Raw genomic sequence first — 21,197 nt, forward strand, 5'->3', positions numbered from 1 at the left:
AATACCTAGTGCTGTATACATTTATTACACTCTGCAACTGTAGGGGGAGTGCACGAGCACAAAATCTCAATCCTACCTAGTGGAGCTTTCAGTGTTAGCGGCGCCCCTGATACCACCGCCTATAAACGGACCATTTCTAAAGAGCCCTTGAAGTGTTAAACTTCCATTGGGAGTCACCAGCAATCCCTGTGAGTTGGAACTCTGGTAGTTCATTAACGGGTTCTTGCATCTACAGTTCAGAACACCAAATTCAACTGGAATTCCACCCTTTTTGTCCGTGCTCTATGTGACGTTCTGAATGTGCAATAGATGCCGTACCCCAGTGGTGTGCATGAGCTGCTGCCAGTGTCGCTCCCGAACCGCCAGGTTCTGCAGTTCATTAACAGCTCTCAGTGACGTCAGCAGGTTTTTAACGGTGGACTCCAGGCCAGTGTAGACATCCCACACACGTACTTCCTTATCCAGAGTCTTCATTTCCTGCAGACACAACACCTCAATTTCACAGATCACTGCTTAAACAACACCTATTAAAAATAATTGCAGTGACATGCCTATGATTATTAGCAAAGACATCTTTAATGACAAGAACACCTCTCCTACTGTAATGCTTTGGGATTGTGTTGCAGCCAGTGATCATATTTAATTCACTATGCATTTCCAGAGATGCCCCAACATTTGCATGTCACTTTATAAACTTGTGTTACATGTACTATATTAGTAAATTATGTGTTCATCAGTGTTAATTTCATTGACAAATAATTTTTGTTAATGTTATTTCATGAGATGATGGTGTGTTTAACTAAAAGTCACCACCCTAGGGTGCCGAGTGGTCCAGCAGTCTAAAGCGATGCCACTATGAGCAATCAAGCTGCCGGTGCTCAGAGGCAGCACAATTGGCCCTGCTCCCTCCAGGTGGGTAGATGGCGCTCTTTCCCCACATCACTCCTAGGGTGATGTCCACAGCACAGGGCGTCTGTGAGCCGGTGTATCAGAACCGTGCCGCTGTGCTTTCCTCCAAGCTGCATCAGCAGTAGCTCGAAAAGAAGCGGTGGCTTACTTCACATGTATCGGAGTTTCGTAGTCTTCACCCTCCTGGTGTATTGGGGCATTACTACTGATACTAGTGAGTGGGTTAGGTAATTGGCCATGTAAATTGGGGAGAAAATGGGAAAAATTAGAAATGAAATTATAAAAAAAAAAAAAAAACACCACCCTGAGAGCATCTCTTCAGGACAGAGTGTGTTTTTGACCTCAGTTATAGAATGTAGTGAGATGTGTTGGGTTAGTGCTGGGGATAAAATGAGCTCTTTAAAAAGCTGTTTTTGTATCTACAGCTCTGTTCAAAATATTTTAAATATTTACAGTCACATAGCTACAATAATAATATATGTTAAATCATATTTTAAACATAAATATATTTCACATTCAAACATTAATAATATTGCACAACTGGTTAATAATTGTTTCATTTCATACAAGTGTATAGTTCAATAATTAAAGGGAACCATTGAAAAAGCATTCACATTTACACCCTTTATATTTTAGTCAACTAAACTGAATGTATGTTTTAGTTGACTATATTCTTATGATAATTAGTCGACTAAAACTGAAAATATTTCAGATGTCTAAATTATGACTAAAAATAAAAATGCCATTTTCTTCACAAGACTCTGACTAAATCTAAATTTGTTGTCAAAATTAATACTGGTGTTAATATATCAATGAATAGGAAGAAAAATAATGTGTGACCGGCACCTTAGCAAACCTCCTGAGCTCCATGTCCATCTGCTCCACATTGATCTCCTTCCAGGGTGTCTTGGTCCAGTCTGAGATACTGGACTACATTTCCCAGCATGCCCATAAACAAAAAGGTTAACAGAAGAGAAGTCAGTTCTGGATACTACAAAACAATTGCAATACTGTAAAAACACATTTTCTATTTTTAATTATTAATTTGGATGTTAAGATTGGTGGCAGACAGTGTCTTAAGTTCCCACTAAAGTTTTCTTTTATCATATTTAATTAATATAATACTGTATTTTTATTCTAGTACCTTTTTTTACATACTGTACAAGTTTTTTTTTATCTAAAATGTGCATTAAAAACTTCTGGAATGCAATTAAGAAGCTGAACTACTTGAATTTTCACACCAGGAGTAGCAAAAGGTCACCCAAAAGCAGTGTGTAAGACTGGTGGAGAGCATGCCACAACGCATGAAAGCTGTAATTAAAAACCACAAAGATATTTAAACTTTTCCTGACTTACAGCTTTAGTATAGTTGTTTCTATTTAAATGAATATGAACTTTTTTCTTTGCATTATTTGGGGTCTGAAAGCTCTGCATCTTTTTCATTATTTTGCCATTTCTCATTTTCTTTACATAAATCCTTCAAATAACAATATTTTAATTTCTCCAGGCCAGGATGTCCATTTTACCCAAATATATACCTATGAATAGCAAAATCAGAGAAACAGAATTATTTGGAAGTAGTTTATTCTTTTTCCAAGAGCTACAGTTAAAACCGGTAGTTTACATACACTATATAAAAAGACACATATGTAACTCTGCCTACCCCAAGGTATTTGTTTTATAGGACACTCACTGTAATCTCCCTTGAACCCTGTAAACTGTTTAACACTTAGGATGTACATAACCTGTAATATTGTAGTAAATATAAGTATTGGATATTGAGGAGGGTGTATGGAAGTATGTGTACATGTATACACAGCTCTGGAAAAAATGAAGAAACCACTTCAGTTTCTAAATCAGTTTCTCTGATTTTGCTATTTATATGTATATGTTTGAGTAAAATTAACATTGTTGTTTTATTCTATAAACTACTGACAACATTTCTACCAAATTCCAGTTCAGAAATCAATATTTGGTGGAATAACCCTGTTTTCAAGTTTTCAGGCATCTTGGCATGTTCTCCTCCACCAGTCTTACACACTGCTTTTGGATAATTTTATGCCACTCCTGGTGCAAAACCTCAAGCAGTTCCGTTTAGTTTGATGGCTTGTGATCATCCATCATCCTCTTGATTATATTCCAGAGGTTTTCAATTTGGTAAAATCAAAGAAACTCATACTTTTATTTCTTTCCAGAGCTGTAGGGCTTGCCAAAGTATTCATACCCCTTGAACTTTTCCATATGTTGTCACATTACAACCACAAATATAAATATATTTCATTGGAATTTAATGTAAAAGACCAACACAAAGTGGTGTGTATATATATATATATATATATATATATATATATATATATATATATATATATATATATATATATATATATATATATATGTGTGTGTGTGTGTGTGTGTGTATGTGTATCTAGATTTGTGTACATCTACGCATGTAAGACTGGACATTAGACTTTTATGTTGTATCTTGTCAACAATACTTACGGATGTAAAGAATTTGTAAAGATGTAATATGTATGTTTCCTTTTCAATAAACACTTAAATAAAAATAAAAAACACATGCACTTTTTTCTCACTGTCTGACATGAAATTTTTGTGTTAAGTCTATTAGGATTACCAAAATTATGTCAAACGTTTACATACACTTAGATTACAATACCTTTAAACAATTTGGGACAGCCCATATGATGATGTCATGTCTTTGAAAGCTTTTGATAGGTTTATTGGCAATATCTGAGTTAATTAGAGACACACCTGTGGACATATTATAAGGCACCCCTAAATTGTGGACCTGCTTAAGTCTGTTTCATCCTTGGGTGCAATTTCTAAATGCCTGAATGTGCCTCGTTTATCTGTACAAATAATTATATGCAACTATATACAATGTGGGAATGTCCAGCTGTCATACCTCTCCGGATGAAGACAGGTTTTGTGTCCGAGAGATGAACATGCTTTGATCTGAAATGTGCGGATCAACCCAAGAACAAAAGCAAAAGACCTTGTGAAGATGCTGCTGAAGCTGGTAAGAGTGTGTCATTATCTAGAGTGAAACGAGTACTATATCGATATGGGCTGGAAGCCACCCTGCCAGGAAGAAGCAATTACTCCAAAATAAACAAAAAGGTAAAAAAAACAGATTGATGTGTGCAAATGCACACAGGAACAAAGAACTTAATTTCTGGAAACACTTTCTGTGTTCTGACAAAGCAAAAAATTAAACTGTTTGGAAGCTTGTAATCCTGAGAATGCCATCCTAGCTGTGAAACGCGGGGGTGTCAGCATCATGTTGTGGGGTTGTTTTGCTGTAGGAGGCCAACTATTGTGAGAAGTTTGTGGAAGGATATCCAAAACATTTGACCCAAGTCATACAGTTTAAGGCCAATGGTACCAAATACTAATACCAAAATTCTCTCTCTCTCTCTCTCTTATTATTCTGGCATTTGGCAAATATAAATAATTATGGGAATCGTAACTGACCTAAAACAGGAAAGGTTTATTCTGATTTCCCATCATACAGTGAGAAAACATATGTCCATGTGTGTCTTTTTTTATAGTGTATGTAAACTTCTGGTTTCAACTGGATATATGTGGAATATGAAGTATAGAGCTGCGTAAACAGATTTTCAGGAGGCCTTTATTTTGATGTGTAAAAAAAATTACAGAATGGCAGGATTACCTTAACGAAGATCACCATATCCCAGACTGCTTTGAGTAGGATGAGATCAGAGCGACACTGGCAAAGCTGTTTATAATCAGGGAAACTGACCTCGAACAGATTGGCAGTCTCCTGCAGTTTACGCATCTCACTCTCCAGATGAGCTACTGTGCGGTTGGCCTACACACACACACACACACACACACACAAAAACACACACACACAAGAAGATACACACCCATACGGAATGCTCAGGTCACACACTTAAAGCAGCAACATGTAGCATTTTTCCACTGATTTATACACAGTACACTGAAATGCAAACAAATACAGCAGAATGAAGCACCTTGTCAATAAGTTTGTACGGTTCCTCTATGTTGATGCGGAAGATGGGCTCCAGACGAAACTGCTCTCTGAACTCCAGCTGTTTAATCTGCACAGAACAAGAGAGAGACGGACAGAGAGAGAGAGAGAAAGAATTTTTTTCTTTTAAAAAAAAAAAATATTGGTAGTTGCATCCTGTGCCTCCTCTTTCACCCTGAGAAGCTTAATTTTTATGTTTTTAAAATGTATTCTGTAAATTTGTGACCAGATTTTGTTAGATTAAAACAGCACAATACTTCTTGATAGGTGTTAAACGTGTCTCGCAAGACTTGTACAGATCACCAAAACAAATGTTTAACCTGGCGATTCGATTCGATCCTGATTTTTGGGGTCACGATTTGATTCAGAAACGATTTTCAATAAGAAGATAAAAAGATGAAATGACAATTTAAACAAATAGAACATTCATTCAAAACAATAAATTTAGGTTCCTAACTGTATTAAATCTTTTTGCAACATAGAGAAAGTGCCACAATAATAATATAAAAAAAATGAAAGAACAATTTAAACAAACTGAACATTTATTTAAAACAATAAACTTGGGTTCCTTACTGTATTAAATCTTTTTGCAACATAGTGACAGTGCCATAATAATGAATGTCTAATTTCGGTTAACTATCCTGAATTCATTTCTACAAGGAAGACATTGTTAAAACTGGAAAACACTCATCAATGTAACACAGCCACAAAGTCAAGAGTGGAATGTTAGATATAATTATGCACAAAAAATTATGCTTTTTAACTGTACCGCGGAGCTCACCTACTGTCACGCAGAGCTTTTTAACTGTACCGCGGAGCTCACCTACTGTCGCGCGGAGCTTTTTAACTGTACCGCGGAGCTCATCTACTGTCACGCGGAGCTTTTTAACTGTACCGCGGAGCTTTTTAACTGTCGCTGTGCTTTTAAACTGTACCACGGAGACGAGGCTGAAGTTGGTTTGTTATTCGCAGCTCCAGATTCGTTTGGCTCTATATTCGCAGCCTCGTAATCCCCGGCTGAAGTGGGTTTGATATTCGCAGCTACCGCTTCACTGAACCACCGTGAACAAAAAGGAGCGTTCACAAACACCTGCTGTTCCGCATATTATATTAAACACCCCACAGATCAACACTAAAGGAGATATAATGAAGGAAAGCTGTGCAGCTGTTTATTAACAATGTAAATATACAATATGTTATTAAATGTAATTTTATATACACAAGCTTCCATCACTTATTTTAATCCAGTTTTATTTACAACATGAAAATGCTGTTCTAGTGTAATATCTTAAATAGAGAATTAGCCTCCTACTTTAAGGAAAACATGGCATTAGCCTGGCCGGAGCTAATTGTAAACTGTAAAATATTTATTTTAAAGCCTTCGTGTTCAAAAAAATATGAGACAGATGATCCATTGTGATTTTAAAGGATTTCCTTTTTTAATTCCAGGTTTTCCTTAAAGTAGAAGACTAGATCTCTTCAACTCATGTGTATTTATTTTGGCCCAAGATGAAAAAGTTCTTCAAAATCACATTGGAACATTAGCTTTATATTTATTATTTTTGTGCAACATTGCTTATATACCATGTTGCCAATTCATTTTAAAATATAAAATCAGCTTGGGCCAGGCTAATTCTAGGTTTTCTTTGCTTGTATACCATGTTGCCAAATCATTTTACAGTCTAAAATCTGCACGGGCCAGGCTAATTCCAGATGTGTCTTGAAGTAGAAAACTCTTCTTATCATGTGTATTTGTTCTGAGATGAAGAGTTCTAGTCTTCTTCTTGGAATTGGCCTGGCCTGAGATGATTTTATACTTTAAAATTAATTGGCAACATGGCACACCGAGCAATAATGCATCAAAAATTGAATATAAAGCTGATGTTCCTTTACGATTTTTACAGAAATTTCATCTTGGGCCAGACCAAATACACATTAGATGAAGAGTTCTAGTCTCCCACTTTAAGAAAAACTTGAAATTAGCCTGACCCAAGCTGATTTTAGCCTGTAAAATAAATTGGCAACATGGCATACGAGCCATAATACTCCAGTGTGATTTTGAAAAACTTTTTCATCTTGGGTCAGAAAAAAATCACATCAGATGAAGAGCTCTAGTCTTCTGCTTTAAGGAAAACCTAGAATTAGCCTGGCCCGAGCTGATTTTATACTTAAAAATAAACTGGCAACATGGCCTACCGATCCACAATGCACAAAACAATTGTATATGCAGCTGATTTTGAAGGACTTTTTTATCTTGGGCCAGAACAAATACATATGAGAGGAAGAGTTCTAGTCTTCTACTTGGAATCAGCCCGGCCCGAGCTGATTTTATACTTTAAAATTAATTGGCAACATGGCATACCGAGCAATAATGCATCAGAAGTTGAATATAAAGCTGATGTTCCAGTGTGATTTTGAAGGACTTTTTTATCTTGGGCCAGAACAAATACACATCAGATGAAGAGCTCTAGTCTCTTCCTTCAAGGAAAACCTGGAATTAGCCTGGCAAAAGGTGATTTTAGCCTATAAAATCAACTGGCAACATGGCATACTGATCCATAATGCACAAAACATAAATAAATATAAAACCAGTGATTCCAGTGTGATTTTGAAGGACTTTTTCATAATGGGCCAGTACAAATACACATGATATTAAGAGTTCTAGTCTCCCACTTTAAGGAAAACCTAGAATTAGCCTGGCCCAAGCTGATTTTATACTGTAAAATGAATCAGCTTTATATTCATTTTGTGTGCATTATGGCTCGGTATGCCATGTTGCCAGTTCATTTTACAGTCTAAAATAAGCTTGGGCCAAGCTAATTCCAGGTTTTCTCTTAAAGTAGCAGAGTATAACTCTTAATATAATGTGTATTTCTTCTGGCCCAAGATAAAAAAAAGTCCTTCAAAAAATCACACTGGAACATTGGCTGTTTTTTTTACAGTATAAAATCAGTTCAGGCCAGGCTAATTCCAGATTTTCTTTAAAGTGGGAGACTAGATCTCTTCATCTGATCTGTATTTGGTCTGGCCCAAGATGAAAAAGTCCTTCAAAATCACACTGGAACATCAGCTTTATATTCAGTTTGTGGTGCATTATGGCTCAGTATTCCATGTTGCCAGTTCATTTTACAGTCTAAAATCAGCTTGGGCCAGGCTAATTCTAGGTTTTCTAGAGCTCTTCATCTGATCTGTATTTGGTCTGGCCCAAAATAAAAAGGTCCTTCAAAATCACACTGGAACATCAGCTGTATATTCATTATTTCTGTGCAAAATGGCTCATATACCATGTTGCCAATTCATTTTACAGTATAAAATCAGCTCGTTCCAGGCTAATTCCAGGTTTTCCTTAAAGTGGGAGACTAGAGCTCTTCATCTGATCTGTATTTGGTCTGGCCCTAAATGAAAAATCCTTCAAAATCACACTGGAACATCAGCTTTATATTAATTTTTTTTGTGCATTATGGATCAGTATGGCATGTTGCCAGTTGATTTTATAGGCTAAAATCAGCTCGGGCCAGGCTAATTCCAGGTTTTCCTTAAAATAGAAGATTATAACTCTTAATCACACTGGATCATCTGCCTCATATTTTTTTGAGCGCAATGGCTTTTAAAATATAATTTTCTTAAACATTTTTTATTATATAATAAATTATTAATTATACATTCAATAGTTCAAATAAATATTTTACAGTATACAATTAGCTCCTGCCAGGCTAATGCCAGGTTTTCCTTAAAGTAGGAGGCTAATTCTCTATTTAAGATATTTTCTACTGAATGAATTACACTAGAACAGCATTTTCATGTTGTAAATAAAACTGGAGAAAATAAGTGATGAAAGCTTGTGTATATAAAATTACATTTAATAACATATTGTATATTTACATTGTTAATAAACAGCTGCACAGCTTTCCTTCATTATATCTCCCTTAGTGTTGATCTGTGTTGATCTTTTAGTTCACGGTGATTCAGTGAAGCAGAAGAGATGATTTTATACTTTAAAATTAATTGGCAACATGGCACACCGAGCAATAATGCATCAAAAATTGAATATAAAGCTGATGTTCCTTTAGGATTTTTACGGAAATTTCATCTTGGGCCAGACCAAATACACATTAGATGAAGAGTTCTAGTCTCCCACTTTAAGAAAAACTTGAAATTAGCCTGGCCCAAGCTGATTTTGTGCGCGTGTGCGTGTCTGTGCGCGTGTGCGTGTCTGTGCACGTGTCTGAGTCTGTGCTCACGCGCGCGACTCATTTAAATTTTTCTGCTCGACCTCCAGTGTGCGGCTGAAACATCTACAACTAAGTATTGAATCAGCAGACTCCCACTTTTCACCTCAGAACTAGATTTAATAAACCACAGAACTAAGTTTTTGAGGTTGAATCACTTTGTTGTAAATGACCAGAGGAAAGATTTAGTGGTGTGTGCTTGTGTGTGTTTCCTGTGCAGGAGGAGTGAATAGATTGGATGAATAAGTCCTGTGTTTGTTCTGTGTGGGGAGATTAATGATAGTGAGGTTTCTGTATTTTATGCTCAGTCTGAGGGTGTGAGGTGGCGGTGTGTGCTATTAATATTAATCAGAATTCTGGTCTGATGTCTGTCTGAAGACGTTTCTGTGAAGTGTTGCTGTGTGTCAGACGTGAGGCTTTGTGTCATGCGCGCACGTGTCTGCAGATATAACACCATTTTTTTAGTGTATGTACACACACACACACACACACTGCATGCTTTGATGCCCTGTAAATGTCAGTGTTTGCTGCGAGGCGCTGCTGTGCAACATGCTGCCATCCTGCTGCAGGGTGGCGCGGTGGCTCTGTGGTTTTGGTTAGCCGCAGTTTTTATGCTGGTATGGTTGTGGGGGTAAGGCCATGGTTTACCAGATCTGGTGAATCTGCAGAACGGCTTGGCACAGTGTATAAGAATGAAACCAGGTTGCAGATTGCAGTGTAGAGCTGAGAAATCATTTATCATTTGTGATTAGTGATCAAACCAGATTCTTTATTTGATTTTCAAGAAAAATCCTTCAAAATCACACTGGAACATCAGCTTTATATTAATTTTTTTTTGTGCATTATGGATCGGTATGGCATGTTGCCAGTTGATTTTATAGGCTAAAATCAGCTTGGGCCAAGCTAATTCCAGGTTTTCTCTTAAAGTAGCAGATTATAACTCTTAATATAATGTGTATTTCTTCTGGCCCAAGATAAAAAAAAGTCCTTCAAAAAATCACACTGGAACATTGGCTGTTTTTTTTACAGTATAAAATCAGCTCGTTCCAGGCTAATTCCAGGTTTCCCTTAAAGTGGGAGACTAGAGCTCTTCATCTGATCTGTATTTGGTCTGGCCCTAAATGAAAAATCCTTCAAAATCACACTGGAACATCAGCTTTATATTAATTTTTTTTGTGCATTATGGATCAGTATGGCATGTTGCCAGTTGATTTTATAGGCTAAAATCAGCTCGGGCCAGGCTAATTCCAGGTTTTCCTTAAAATAGAAGATTATAACTCTTAATCACACTGGATCATCTGCCTCATATTTTTTTGAGCGCAATGGCTTTTAAAATATAATTTTCTTAAACATTTTTTATTATATAATAAATTATTAATTATACATTCAATAGTTCAAATAAATATTTTACAGTATACAATTAGCTCCTGCCAGGCTAATGCCAGGTTTTCCTTAAAGTAGGAGGCTAGTTCTCTATTTAAGATATTACACTAGAACAGCATTTTCATGTTGTAAATAAAACTGGAGAAAATAAGTGATGAAAGCTTGTGTATATAAAATTACATTTAATAACATATTGTATATTTACATTGTTAATAAACAGCTGCACAGCTTTCCTTCATTATATCTCCCTTAGTGTTGATCTGTGTTGATCTTTTAGTTCACGGTGATTCAGTGAAGCAGAAGCTGCGAATTTCACACCTACTACCCCACATGCTCCTTTCCTGAGCATTTTCTGTGAATTCTGTGCGTGAAGTTAGAACACAAAATTGTTTAACCCCTCACACTATGCAATGACATGATAATTTACTAGATGATGCATGCAGTGTAAAGATAATCCACCAGGCAACAAAACATTAAAATGTATCTGTTTTTATTCTCTAAAAAATATTTGTAAAATCTTTGTAAAGCTAATTATTTGCATGTAAATTGGCCCATTAAAGCATATAAAATTATAGTTGTTCACTGGATAGACAGTGAGTTACACCATAGTATGGTTTAGATCATGATAGAGTTAAACTAGGTCTGGAATTACAAGCTGAAATGAAAAAAATGAAATGAATTCTAGTGGAGAACTGAACCTAGCTCACCTCAAAGCGCACACACTTTCTTCGGATGACGGCAACCTCGCTGGACTGCAGAGGAGCAACCTCATGTTTCACAGTGAAGGCCACCTTCTTCAGATTCTTCCACTTGTCAGGCAGCTCCTGCAGAAGATCAGTGATGAGCGTGATTAGACTTCTGAAGATGTTTATTAACTGCTGGTGTGAATTACCACTAGCAGACAGACTCTTTTTAAACTGATGAAAAAGAAACCTGCTCTAAAATAAGAAGAAACATGTTCACTGCAGAATTCCCCCTCCACTGAATTTCGACCATGGTGCCCTGCAGATCTACATGCTGAGAATTGGTCTACTAATCATTATTATATATATTATGTGATGCTGTGAAAATTAAAATGTGATGTACCCTGTGACCTTCACAAATATTTACAAAATATTTACCTGTAGTTTTGCATTTTGTGAGTTTCAGTCAAATAAGATATTTTTAATATATAGATGGATATGGAATATATAGATATATAGATTTTTAAGATATAGACATGCTGAGAATTGGTCTTCTATACATTATATATATTATGTGATGCTGTGAAAATTAAAATGTGATGTACCCTGTGACCTTCACAAATACTTACAAAATATTTACAAGAATATATATATTATGTGATGCCGTGAAAATTAAAATGTGATGTACCCTGTAACCTTCAAACATTTTAATTAATTAGAATAATAATAATAATTAATGTTTATCCTTTTGACTGTTTATCATTTCGTACAAATGAAAAAAATAAAGTGAAGGTTACAATCCTCTATTTTTGTAAGAATTTGTTTATTTCTGGAAATATATTGCTACACAGTACTTGATTGAAATGCGGACGCAAACAAATTTAATTTTTAATACTGACCCCAAAACTTTTTGGTAGTATAACTATTGAATATTTTGAGCCCCTAATCAGCATTTTATTTCTATCTAGTTACTTAACTCTTTGATGTGTAACATGGGTCAAAAGTGTTTTCTTTTTCTATATATTTGCAATAAATTAACTGAATCAGTATTCAAGGTATTCCTCAATTCTCTTGTTTTTGATCATCATACATCCTTATTTTATTTTTTCCTATCTTACTTTTTGAACAAAACCCTCTTTATATTATATTTATATAAAGCCGCATTAATTTTCTATGTAACTTAATGTATGGCTGAGGGTTTCTATGATATTGAATTTAATTGAAATAAATGAATCATTAATCATTTTCTAAGCAGCGCATATCTACTTTTTTTCCGCACAAAAGTTTTGTTGACCATTTTTATTTTATTTTCTTACTTTATAAAGCACAACTTTTGTATTTCTACATCAAGTTTACACACACAGGTCAGACACCACCCACATTTACCATTTCACATCTCTATAACTCATAGTACATAACAATTTGATGGCTGTGTTTGGGTCACTTCCTGAGAGATCTTAAAAACCCCACCTGCAGTTACTGTCCAAACTGACAGAATATCTGTCACTGTTGAGGTTAAAGAACACCAGTTCTGACTGATTCATCAACACAGGGTTACTGATCTTAAATCACTATTCACTCATTTGAACACTTGAGTTTTGGCTTTATGTTCTCCTGTAGAGGATCTGATAAGTCTGAGGAGCTTCTTTTCAAAAAAAGAACCACTATGAAGAGAAAGCTGACTGATACGCACAAGGATGAACCAGCTCAGAAAAAAGCCAGGCTTGAGCTGAAGAAAGGTGGATTACAGGACAGAAGTAAGTTACCAGCTACATTATTCTTCAAACTAAACATTATCAAATATCATGTAACAGTTAAAGGAGAAATCTGGTGTGAAATGGATTTGGGGTGCAACAAAACATGATAATTAGTACAAAATTATATTGAATTGCCCATCTTCATTTACCCCCAGCATTCTGAAATTTTAGCCAATGTTAGTAACAGCTCATAGTATCTTCACACTACCAATTGTGCACTACTAATGTGGAGCTACTTTGAGCTTATTAATGATGTACAAATAGTGATTTATTTGCATGGGTAATACAGTGCCCCTATCTCTAGCATTGTAAACCTGTTAGGAGCATCTGCTAAAAGCACTGTATTTCAGAATGCTGGGGGTAAATGGAGGTGGGCTATTTAACAAAAGTTACTTGTTATCTTGTTTCACTAAACCCAAAGTCCATTTCACACCAGATTTTTCTTTTAAACTTGAAATGTATATTTTAAACAGACTTGTATAAAGTACCAGAGACCCAAACTTGAGTCAAAGTACAAGTACTCTGTCAAAAAAGGGATTTGAGTAGAAGATGAAGTGTTCTTTAAACACCATACTTAAGTAGAAGTACTAAAGTATTCAACATTTTTTCTACTTTTTTTTCTAGTATTGCAAGTAGTTTATTCTAGAATTTATACTCAAGTACTGAAGTAAAATTACAACTATGTTGTGTAGTTATTACAAAAAGAAATCATAAGTCTGAAGGACACTCACAATTTATCTAGCTGTAGCAACAGCACAAGAACAGGAATGTACAGAATAGAGTACATTTACATTAACTCTCTAAACAAACTCCCCTAAAAGAGAAGCTAAACAGACATTAAAAAATTCAGCATTAAAGGTCACTAGTTGGTCTATCACTATTATAAAATCAGCTAAAGCTGTCGAAGGTCAAGAGATTAGAGCAGCTTCATCAAACCTCATTTCTATTATTTTAACAAGCAGGGGGGATTCTAGGATCAGAGGTTTAGGGGTGTTGAGCACATGTTGCATCAAATCAGACACACAAACTATGATGTACAGGGGGCAGGTGTGATATTTTTTAAGTACCTTTTCAGCAAATAAAGAGATAAAAAAAATTAAATATTCCTATCAAAAAAATACCTCATGAAGATACCTCGTTATCTGGTCTTATGTAAAAAGCTACAAGTGGAAAACTACTCAGTATCGTTTTTCAGGGCAAACACGAAACCACACACACACACACCCGCGCGCGCGCGAACACATACACACGCACGGGCGCGGACACACACACAGGATGGTGGCATCTCATCAGACAATAGCAGAATTAAGAGCGCTGTTTATTTATATGTGTCGTTTAACACCTACGGAGAAAACGCAAGATTCGTTTCCTGAACCCCTAAGAGGACCGGATATATATATATATATATATATATATTTTTTTTTTTTTTTTTTTTTTTTTGACCATGTAGAGTTTTTTTTAGCTGATTTGTGAAACTCTCACTCATGTTTTTTTCTTTTGTGAACAGACTATGTTAGAAGCTGTCCGGAGGATGTTATTGATGAACTGTCTGGACGTTTTTCACTTCTAAGGTGAGCTTTGAATGTTAGAAAATCAGCTACAGTTGACATATTCTGTTAAAGTACACGTTCTTTAAGGACCTTTATGGGTTCAAACTGTGGAGAAACACCTAAATCAAACTGTCTAAATCAAACCAACAAGGAGAATTAACTGAATAATAAAGAGTTAAACACTGTAAGTTGTGAATCAGACTCAGTCACTGAAGATGTTCTACTGTCCTCTGTCCTTCATCTGTAGAGTTTCTACAGATGTCAGAAGGGACCTCATCACTTGTGCTAGTGATGAAATGGAGTGGTGTGGAGCGCAACTAGAGCTGCCTGTACTTCACTGTGAAGGTAAATTAGGTCTAGTTGTACTTATTGGTCCCTGATTTTAGTATTTATTACTAAAGCAAAAATGGAAAGCTAGATAAGTAATATATATATGGTCATATGAAAAAGTTTGGGCACCTATTAATCACCCCTATTAATCTCATTTTTAGTTCTAAATATTTGGGTGTTTGCAACAGCCATTTCAGTTTTATATATCTAACAACTGATGGACACAGTAATAAGGGTGCCCATACTTTTGCACCGGTCAAATTTTTGTTTAATGCATATTGCACATGTTCTGTTAGTACAATAAACCTCATTTCAATCCTGGAATATTACTGTATCCATCAGTTATTAGATATATCAAACTGAAATGAAATGGCTGTTGCAAACACCCAAATATTTAGAACTAAAAATGGTTAAGATTAATAGGTGTGCCCAAACTTTTACCTATGACTGTATATATATATATGTATATATATATATATATATGTATATATATATATATATATGTATATATATATATATACATATATATATATATATATATATACATATATATATATATATATATATATATATATATATATATATATATATATATATATATAGAATAACAATTGATAAATTAATTTATGACCTTGTAGAGACAATCTCTACAGTCTTCTCCTTCTTTTTTTTTAGCTGATTTGTGAAATTGTCAACTCATGTTTTTTCTTTTGTGAACAGACTATGTTAGAAGCTGTCCTGAGGATGTTATCGATGAACTGTCTGAATGTTTTTCACACCTAAGGTGAGTTTTGAATGAAAATGAGAAAATGAGCTGTTATTTGACATACATTGTTAAAGTATTATAAGTTCTTTGAGGAACCTTATGGGTTGAAACTGTGGAGAAACACCCAAAGGTGCTTTGAGGAACCTTAAAAAAAGCTAATGGTGTTTCAAGGAACACATTCTTCTAAAAATCCTTTCTAATGTTTTTTAAAAGCACCCTAAGGTTTTCCTTCACAGAAAAACCTGAACTATGGAACTGTAGTAACTCTAAATGAATTCTTGTTGTTTCCATTCAAGGCTTCTTTAGACGTTCCATCATGGCAGCTTTGTTCCGAATTGAGAACACCACACCAGAAGAGGGCTTAGTATTTGCTTTAGCGCTATCCTGTGTCGACTAGAGGTGGACTTGTTCCCCATTAGAGCCATGGTTCCTCTCAAGGTTTCTTCCTATTGATCTGAGGGACTTTTTCTTTGCCTCTGTTGCTCTGGCTTGCTGAAAAGAAAAGAGTCTTGGACCCAGATAAGAAGAATAAAAAAAACTCTGAAAATTTAAATGCAGGGTTGTTGAGAATGAGGGTGCCAAATTGGGGTCATGGATTTGATATGGAGCCCAGCATGGAGAGGACAGCGTATGGGCTTATGATGATGAATTAAAATCAGTGTATTTAGATATACATTAGAGGGAATTCTTACAGTAGGGACAAATACTTCAGTTCACTGCAATGTACACCATGAAGTATACTGCTTGTTCTGTAATAATAAACATGCTTGCAATTAAGTATGCTGTCTTCTGTCTCTGTGTATTTAATTTTATTTTATTTTAGTCAAAGTTAAAGAAAATATAAATATTTTAAGACCTAAAAATGTAGTCATAATTTCTTTGGTACAAAACAATTTATTGTATTGGAAATCAAAATTTCCCATTTGTTTTGCTCAAATTTGCATTGTGATGCAGAACAGAGCCAACATAACATATGTAAGCTGCATTGTTAAAACAACACACTGAATTGCATGTAGGAACCATAGAAAGAAAAATGAAAGAACACTTTAAAAATTACAGTATAAGCATTTGTCCAGATTGAGCTCTTTTGTAGCTTTCTGCACAGAAAAAGTGGAAATGATCAATTAAAATCATATTAAAATAAAGGTGTCTTTTTTTGTGTTTGTTTGTTTATTTGTTTAGTATAAATATGTTTATTTGTTTGTTTAGTATACATATAATGTTGGCTTATACTAAACAAACAAATAAACATTTATACTAAACAAAAAAACAAACAAAAAGGCATACCTTTTACCTTTATTTTAATACAATGGGAACACTCAAGATCTGTTCATTTATCATTATCTGATTTGGCCATATCTTCAAAAGTGGTGATTAAAAAATAAAAGCCAACAAAAACAAACTAATGAAGCGTGCAGATTTTGAATTTGATCCTGGGTAGAGTGGCAGAAGTGGCACTTACCATGGAAAAAGGGTTTCTCTAACTGAAACATTTGAGAACCGCAGCTGTAAACTGCAGCCTAAAATTATTTGTTATTCATAATAGTCTTAGTAAAGACTTATTTTGACCTTCCAGTTATCTAGCTGGCTGCTAACGTTAGTCGGCTAGCTGCTAACATTAGCATTGTAAGATCTCTTACAACCCTAAAGTTCTCTGTTAACCCTAGTTCTCTCCCCGATAACATTAGTTAGCTCTGCTAACCTTAGTTCTCTCCTCTTTAATGTTAGCTAGCTCGCCGCTAATGTTAGCTGGCTCATTGCTAACCCTGGTTCTCTCCCCCATAGACATCATATACATAAACACAGCATAGCCTGCCTCCTGGCATGTCAGGGTCTCTGCCATATTGGAGAAGGCAACCATGTGATTGGCTGATTCAACATTTGCGTTAATAAGCAGTTGGACAGGTGTACCTAATAAAGGGGCCCATGAGTGTATAGTAAACTTAAAGAGGAAACTGAGCTCTTTTCTCAGGAGAGACAAAAACAAAGTCTCCTTTGTTTTTCCATCTGACCTCATTTCTGTCTAGGAGAAACAACAAAGATATGAAGAAGATCCTCATTATTCTGTGTACTAGTTGGCATTGGGCATTGTGTATGTGTGTACCTCAAGCAGAGCATAGATTTGCTCTGGCAGCTGCTGGCCGTAGGTCTTCAGCAGATCAGCAGTAGATTTGAGGGGTTTAAACTGCTGTTCAGTGTTTTGCTGTCTGTCTCTGATAGCCATCAAGTGGCCCATAGTGTCCACCAGCGCAGCATAGTCTCCTTCCTTTACAGTCTTCCCCAAACCATACTCAGCATTCGCAATGAAGCTCGCCAGCTCCTGCACACTGCGGAATCGAGAGAGAGAGGTAGAGAAAGAGAGTGAGAGATAGATAAACACAGAGAGGAGGAAACAATATGATATTCTGGTTTTAGTCTGGTTTTAGTCTTTGACACAATATTCCACTAAAGTCACCTATCATTGGTGTGATTCAGCAGGTGCTCTTTGAACATCCAGCTCCATTTCTTGATGGCATTCATAAGGGACATTTTAAAAGGTCTGATGTCCACTTGGCACCAACTGCTGAACACCCTCTTCTCTTCCAACACCCGCACCTTCTCATACAGACTTTCAAACTCACTGATCTACACATACATACACATACACGCAACACAGGCACATGAAGATAAAAAGAAAGACAATTCATGAATGACACTGACACTGTTGGGCAGAGGCGCTCAATCCTGGTCCTTGAAATCTACTACCTACTACCTTAAAGGATTGGTATTTTTAAAGGAGAACTCCAGTGTGAAATGGACTTTCGGTCTATTAAAACATTATAAAAAGTACTTACATTTGTTGAATAGCCCACCTCCGTTCTCCCGCAGCTTTCTGAAATCCAGTATTTTGTGCACTTTGCCCAAACAGGCTTTAGTAAGCGCATATTTTCCATTATTTTAAATTCTAAAAGGTGGCAACCCTAGAAATGATGCAAGATGTAAGAGAGGGCCCCATATCTCTACAGAGTCGTAAATCTGCAGAAACAGGATTGGGCGACACTCATTAAAGTTCAAAGTCGTGTTGTCATCTATTCTACTGTTATGCAAAGAAACATTAGATGACAAAAAAAAAAATAGATTTAACTCTCTTGATTTTAGAATCATGTTTTCCACTATTTAAAGGTGTTATTTGTGCCACTCTGACACTACACATCTAGGAGCGCAAACACACCAAACAGTTCTGCAAGAGCAGTGCAGAGCACTTTACCAGACAAGCTTTGCATTTATCATTTTAGCATGTCTAAAGCAAGCTTTAAAAAGCTATGTGTCATGATGGGATCATCAGTAGGGCCAGTCAATTCCAGTCACCTGCCAACTGTAAAAATATTTTCAGAACACTTTCATTCTTTTTCAAGGTTTACCTTAAAAGAATTCATGGATTGGAAACTCTCTAGTAATGAAATGTCCATACTGTGACAGTTTGAGGCAAAAACATTTACCATTTAATTCCCTATACCAAAGAAATGTCTACTTTACTGTTTTTAAACCTACAGTTTTATATGAAGATTCTGATTTTCACAAATATTTCAGATGTGTTCAGTTCACAAGGATGATTGGATCAATCGTTATAAGTGCACACCTGTAAAAACTATGCACTTTTTTAGGATTTCTTATGAAAATTCTTAGAAAGATGAATGTTCCTAAAGGTGGCACAGAAAGACCCTTACTTGCTCTTTGAACTGGTGTAGTTTGGGCGGGTTCTTGGCGAGCTCATATTCAGCATAAAGCTCCACCTCTTCTGTTGAGAGGGCGTGGCCATAGAGTAAGAACTGTCTCATAAACTCGGTCCTGTCTCCGGCCCAAAGATAGCGATAAGAGCTGAAAGAGTTTTGGAATTCTTTGACTTTAGCGATGGCTCCACGTGCACGACCACGAATCAGCTGAGCCAACTCTGATAACTCTGGCACCTGGTCTATATCCACCTGCAGCAAAACAATCACACACACACAAGCACAAATTCTTGAGTTCAACATTTTACATAATAAAACAAATTACAAAAAAGCAACATAGTAGGTGGGTATGATATGGATGGAAAAAGAAAGGTGTGGTAACACTGCTAAACATCTCAATATCATTAAACAAGATAAATTCATTTCTCAAATGTTTTTCAGCATTTGGCCTGGATGCACTCCTTTTTCATAAGCTCAGATGTAGTTTGGTGTAAGTGTTCCCTGTGGACATCTACCTCGCTCTACCTTCCTCTACCTCCCTCTACCTCCTTCACCTCACTCCACCTCACTCTACCTTACTGTATCTTATTCTAACTCACTCTACCTCCCTCTGCCTCACTGTACCTTACTCCAGCTTGTTCCAGCTCCATGTACCTCCCTCTACCTCTCTGTACCTTACTCGACCTCACTCTGCTTTACTCCACCTCACTCTACATCATTCCACCTCACTCTACCTCACTCCATCTTACTCTACCTCCCTCTGCCTTAATGTACCTTAATTCAGCTTATTCCAGCTCCCTAAACTTTGCTCTATCTCCCTGTACCTTTCTCCACCTTACTCTGCCTCACTCCATCTCACTCTACCTCCATCTACCTCACTCCACCTCACTTTACCTCACTCTACCTCACTCCATCGAACTCTACCTCACTCCATCTCACTCTACCTCACTCCATCTCACTCAACCTCACTCTACCTCACTCCATCTCACTCCATCTCACTCAACCTCACTCAACCTCACTCTGCCTCAATTCACCTTACTCTACCTCACTCTGCCTCAATTCACCTTACTCTATTTCCCTCTAACCTTGATCTGCCTCACTCTATCTTGCTCTACCTCATTCTGATAAAATGTGATAAAAATGATAAAAATACGATTTATCGTACAGTTCTGCTGCACACACACACAGGCACCTACCTGGTAACTCTCTGTCTGTTTATGCTTGGCAATCCTCTTCATAAACGAGGCCATTCTGAAAATATCCGACACCATCTTATCAATAATATCGTAGAAGTTGTCCTTCTTGGACAGGTCGAGTGAGGGATGGAAAGTCATGTCGGAGGTGAGGGTCAGCTGCACCTCGAACAGCGGTGCGATGCGCAGGGCTGGGTCTGTGTTCTCCACCAGGTACTGTAAAGAACAGCGTATAGAGCTGGAGAAACCTGCCAAGACCATACGATCCACATGATCTGTGTAAGCTTCCCAGGAAGGAGAGTATACATCAGCTCTCAGGAGTACAGCATTCTCCTGAAAGAGCAAGAGAAAGAAAGCGAAATCAATAAATAAATAAAAAACTCTGCTTTATTATCAGCTGCTAGTGGTGCTTTGTTGATGACCCTGCCAGGCTGTGGTCAGTAACCAAGTTCAGTAACCTCGCAGCTCGACTGTGGTTACTTTGGTTGCTAGCGCCTATAACCTTCTAAACCCCATTTAGCCCAAACACTTCACCCTAGGGGCAAGTCTTTGAGACTCTGTTCGAGACTTGCACCAGGAGCAGTTTGCCTCTAGAGCAAACTGTCAACCAATGATGCAGTCTACAATATATGTCAAAGTATATGTCCGCACAGC

General features: G+C 36.5%; 1 protein-coding gene across 1 annotated transcript in view; it reads right to left on the reverse strand.

The window, feature by feature from the left end:
- The window catches only part of dnah9l (dynein, axonemal, heavy polypeptide 9 like), a 132,024-nt gene that overhangs the window by 80,900 nt on the left and 29,927 nt on the right, over window positions 1-21,197 (reverse strand). Inside the window, exons 16-24 of the mRNA XM_049479653.1 lie at window positions 20,547-20,876; window positions 19,348-19,602; window positions 18,096-18,265; window positions 17,745-17,967; window positions 11,262-11,378; window positions 4,926-5,012; window positions 4,601-4,759; window positions 1,756-1,839; window positions 319-477 (exon numbers count right to left, since the gene is read on the reverse strand). Coding sequence (XP_049335610.1) covers window positions 319-477; window positions 1,756-1,839; window positions 4,601-4,759; window positions 4,926-5,012; window positions 11,262-11,378; window positions 17,745-17,967; window positions 18,096-18,265; window positions 19,348-19,602; window positions 20,547-20,876 — 1,584 coding nt within the window. The remainder of the gene's footprint in view (window positions 1-318; window positions 478-1,755; window positions 1,840-4,600; window positions 4,760-4,925; window positions 5,013-11,261; window positions 11,379-17,744; window positions 17,968-18,095; window positions 18,266-19,347; window positions 19,603-20,546; window positions 20,877-21,197) is intronic.

Source organism: Astyanax mexicanus, chromosome 5 (genome assembly GCF_023375975.1).
Source record: "Astyanax mexicanus isolate ESR-SI-001 chromosome 5, AstMex3_surface, whole genome shotgun sequence".
NCBI lineage: Eukaryota > Metazoa > Chordata > Actinopteri > Characiformes > Acestrorhamphidae > Astyanax > Astyanax mexicanus.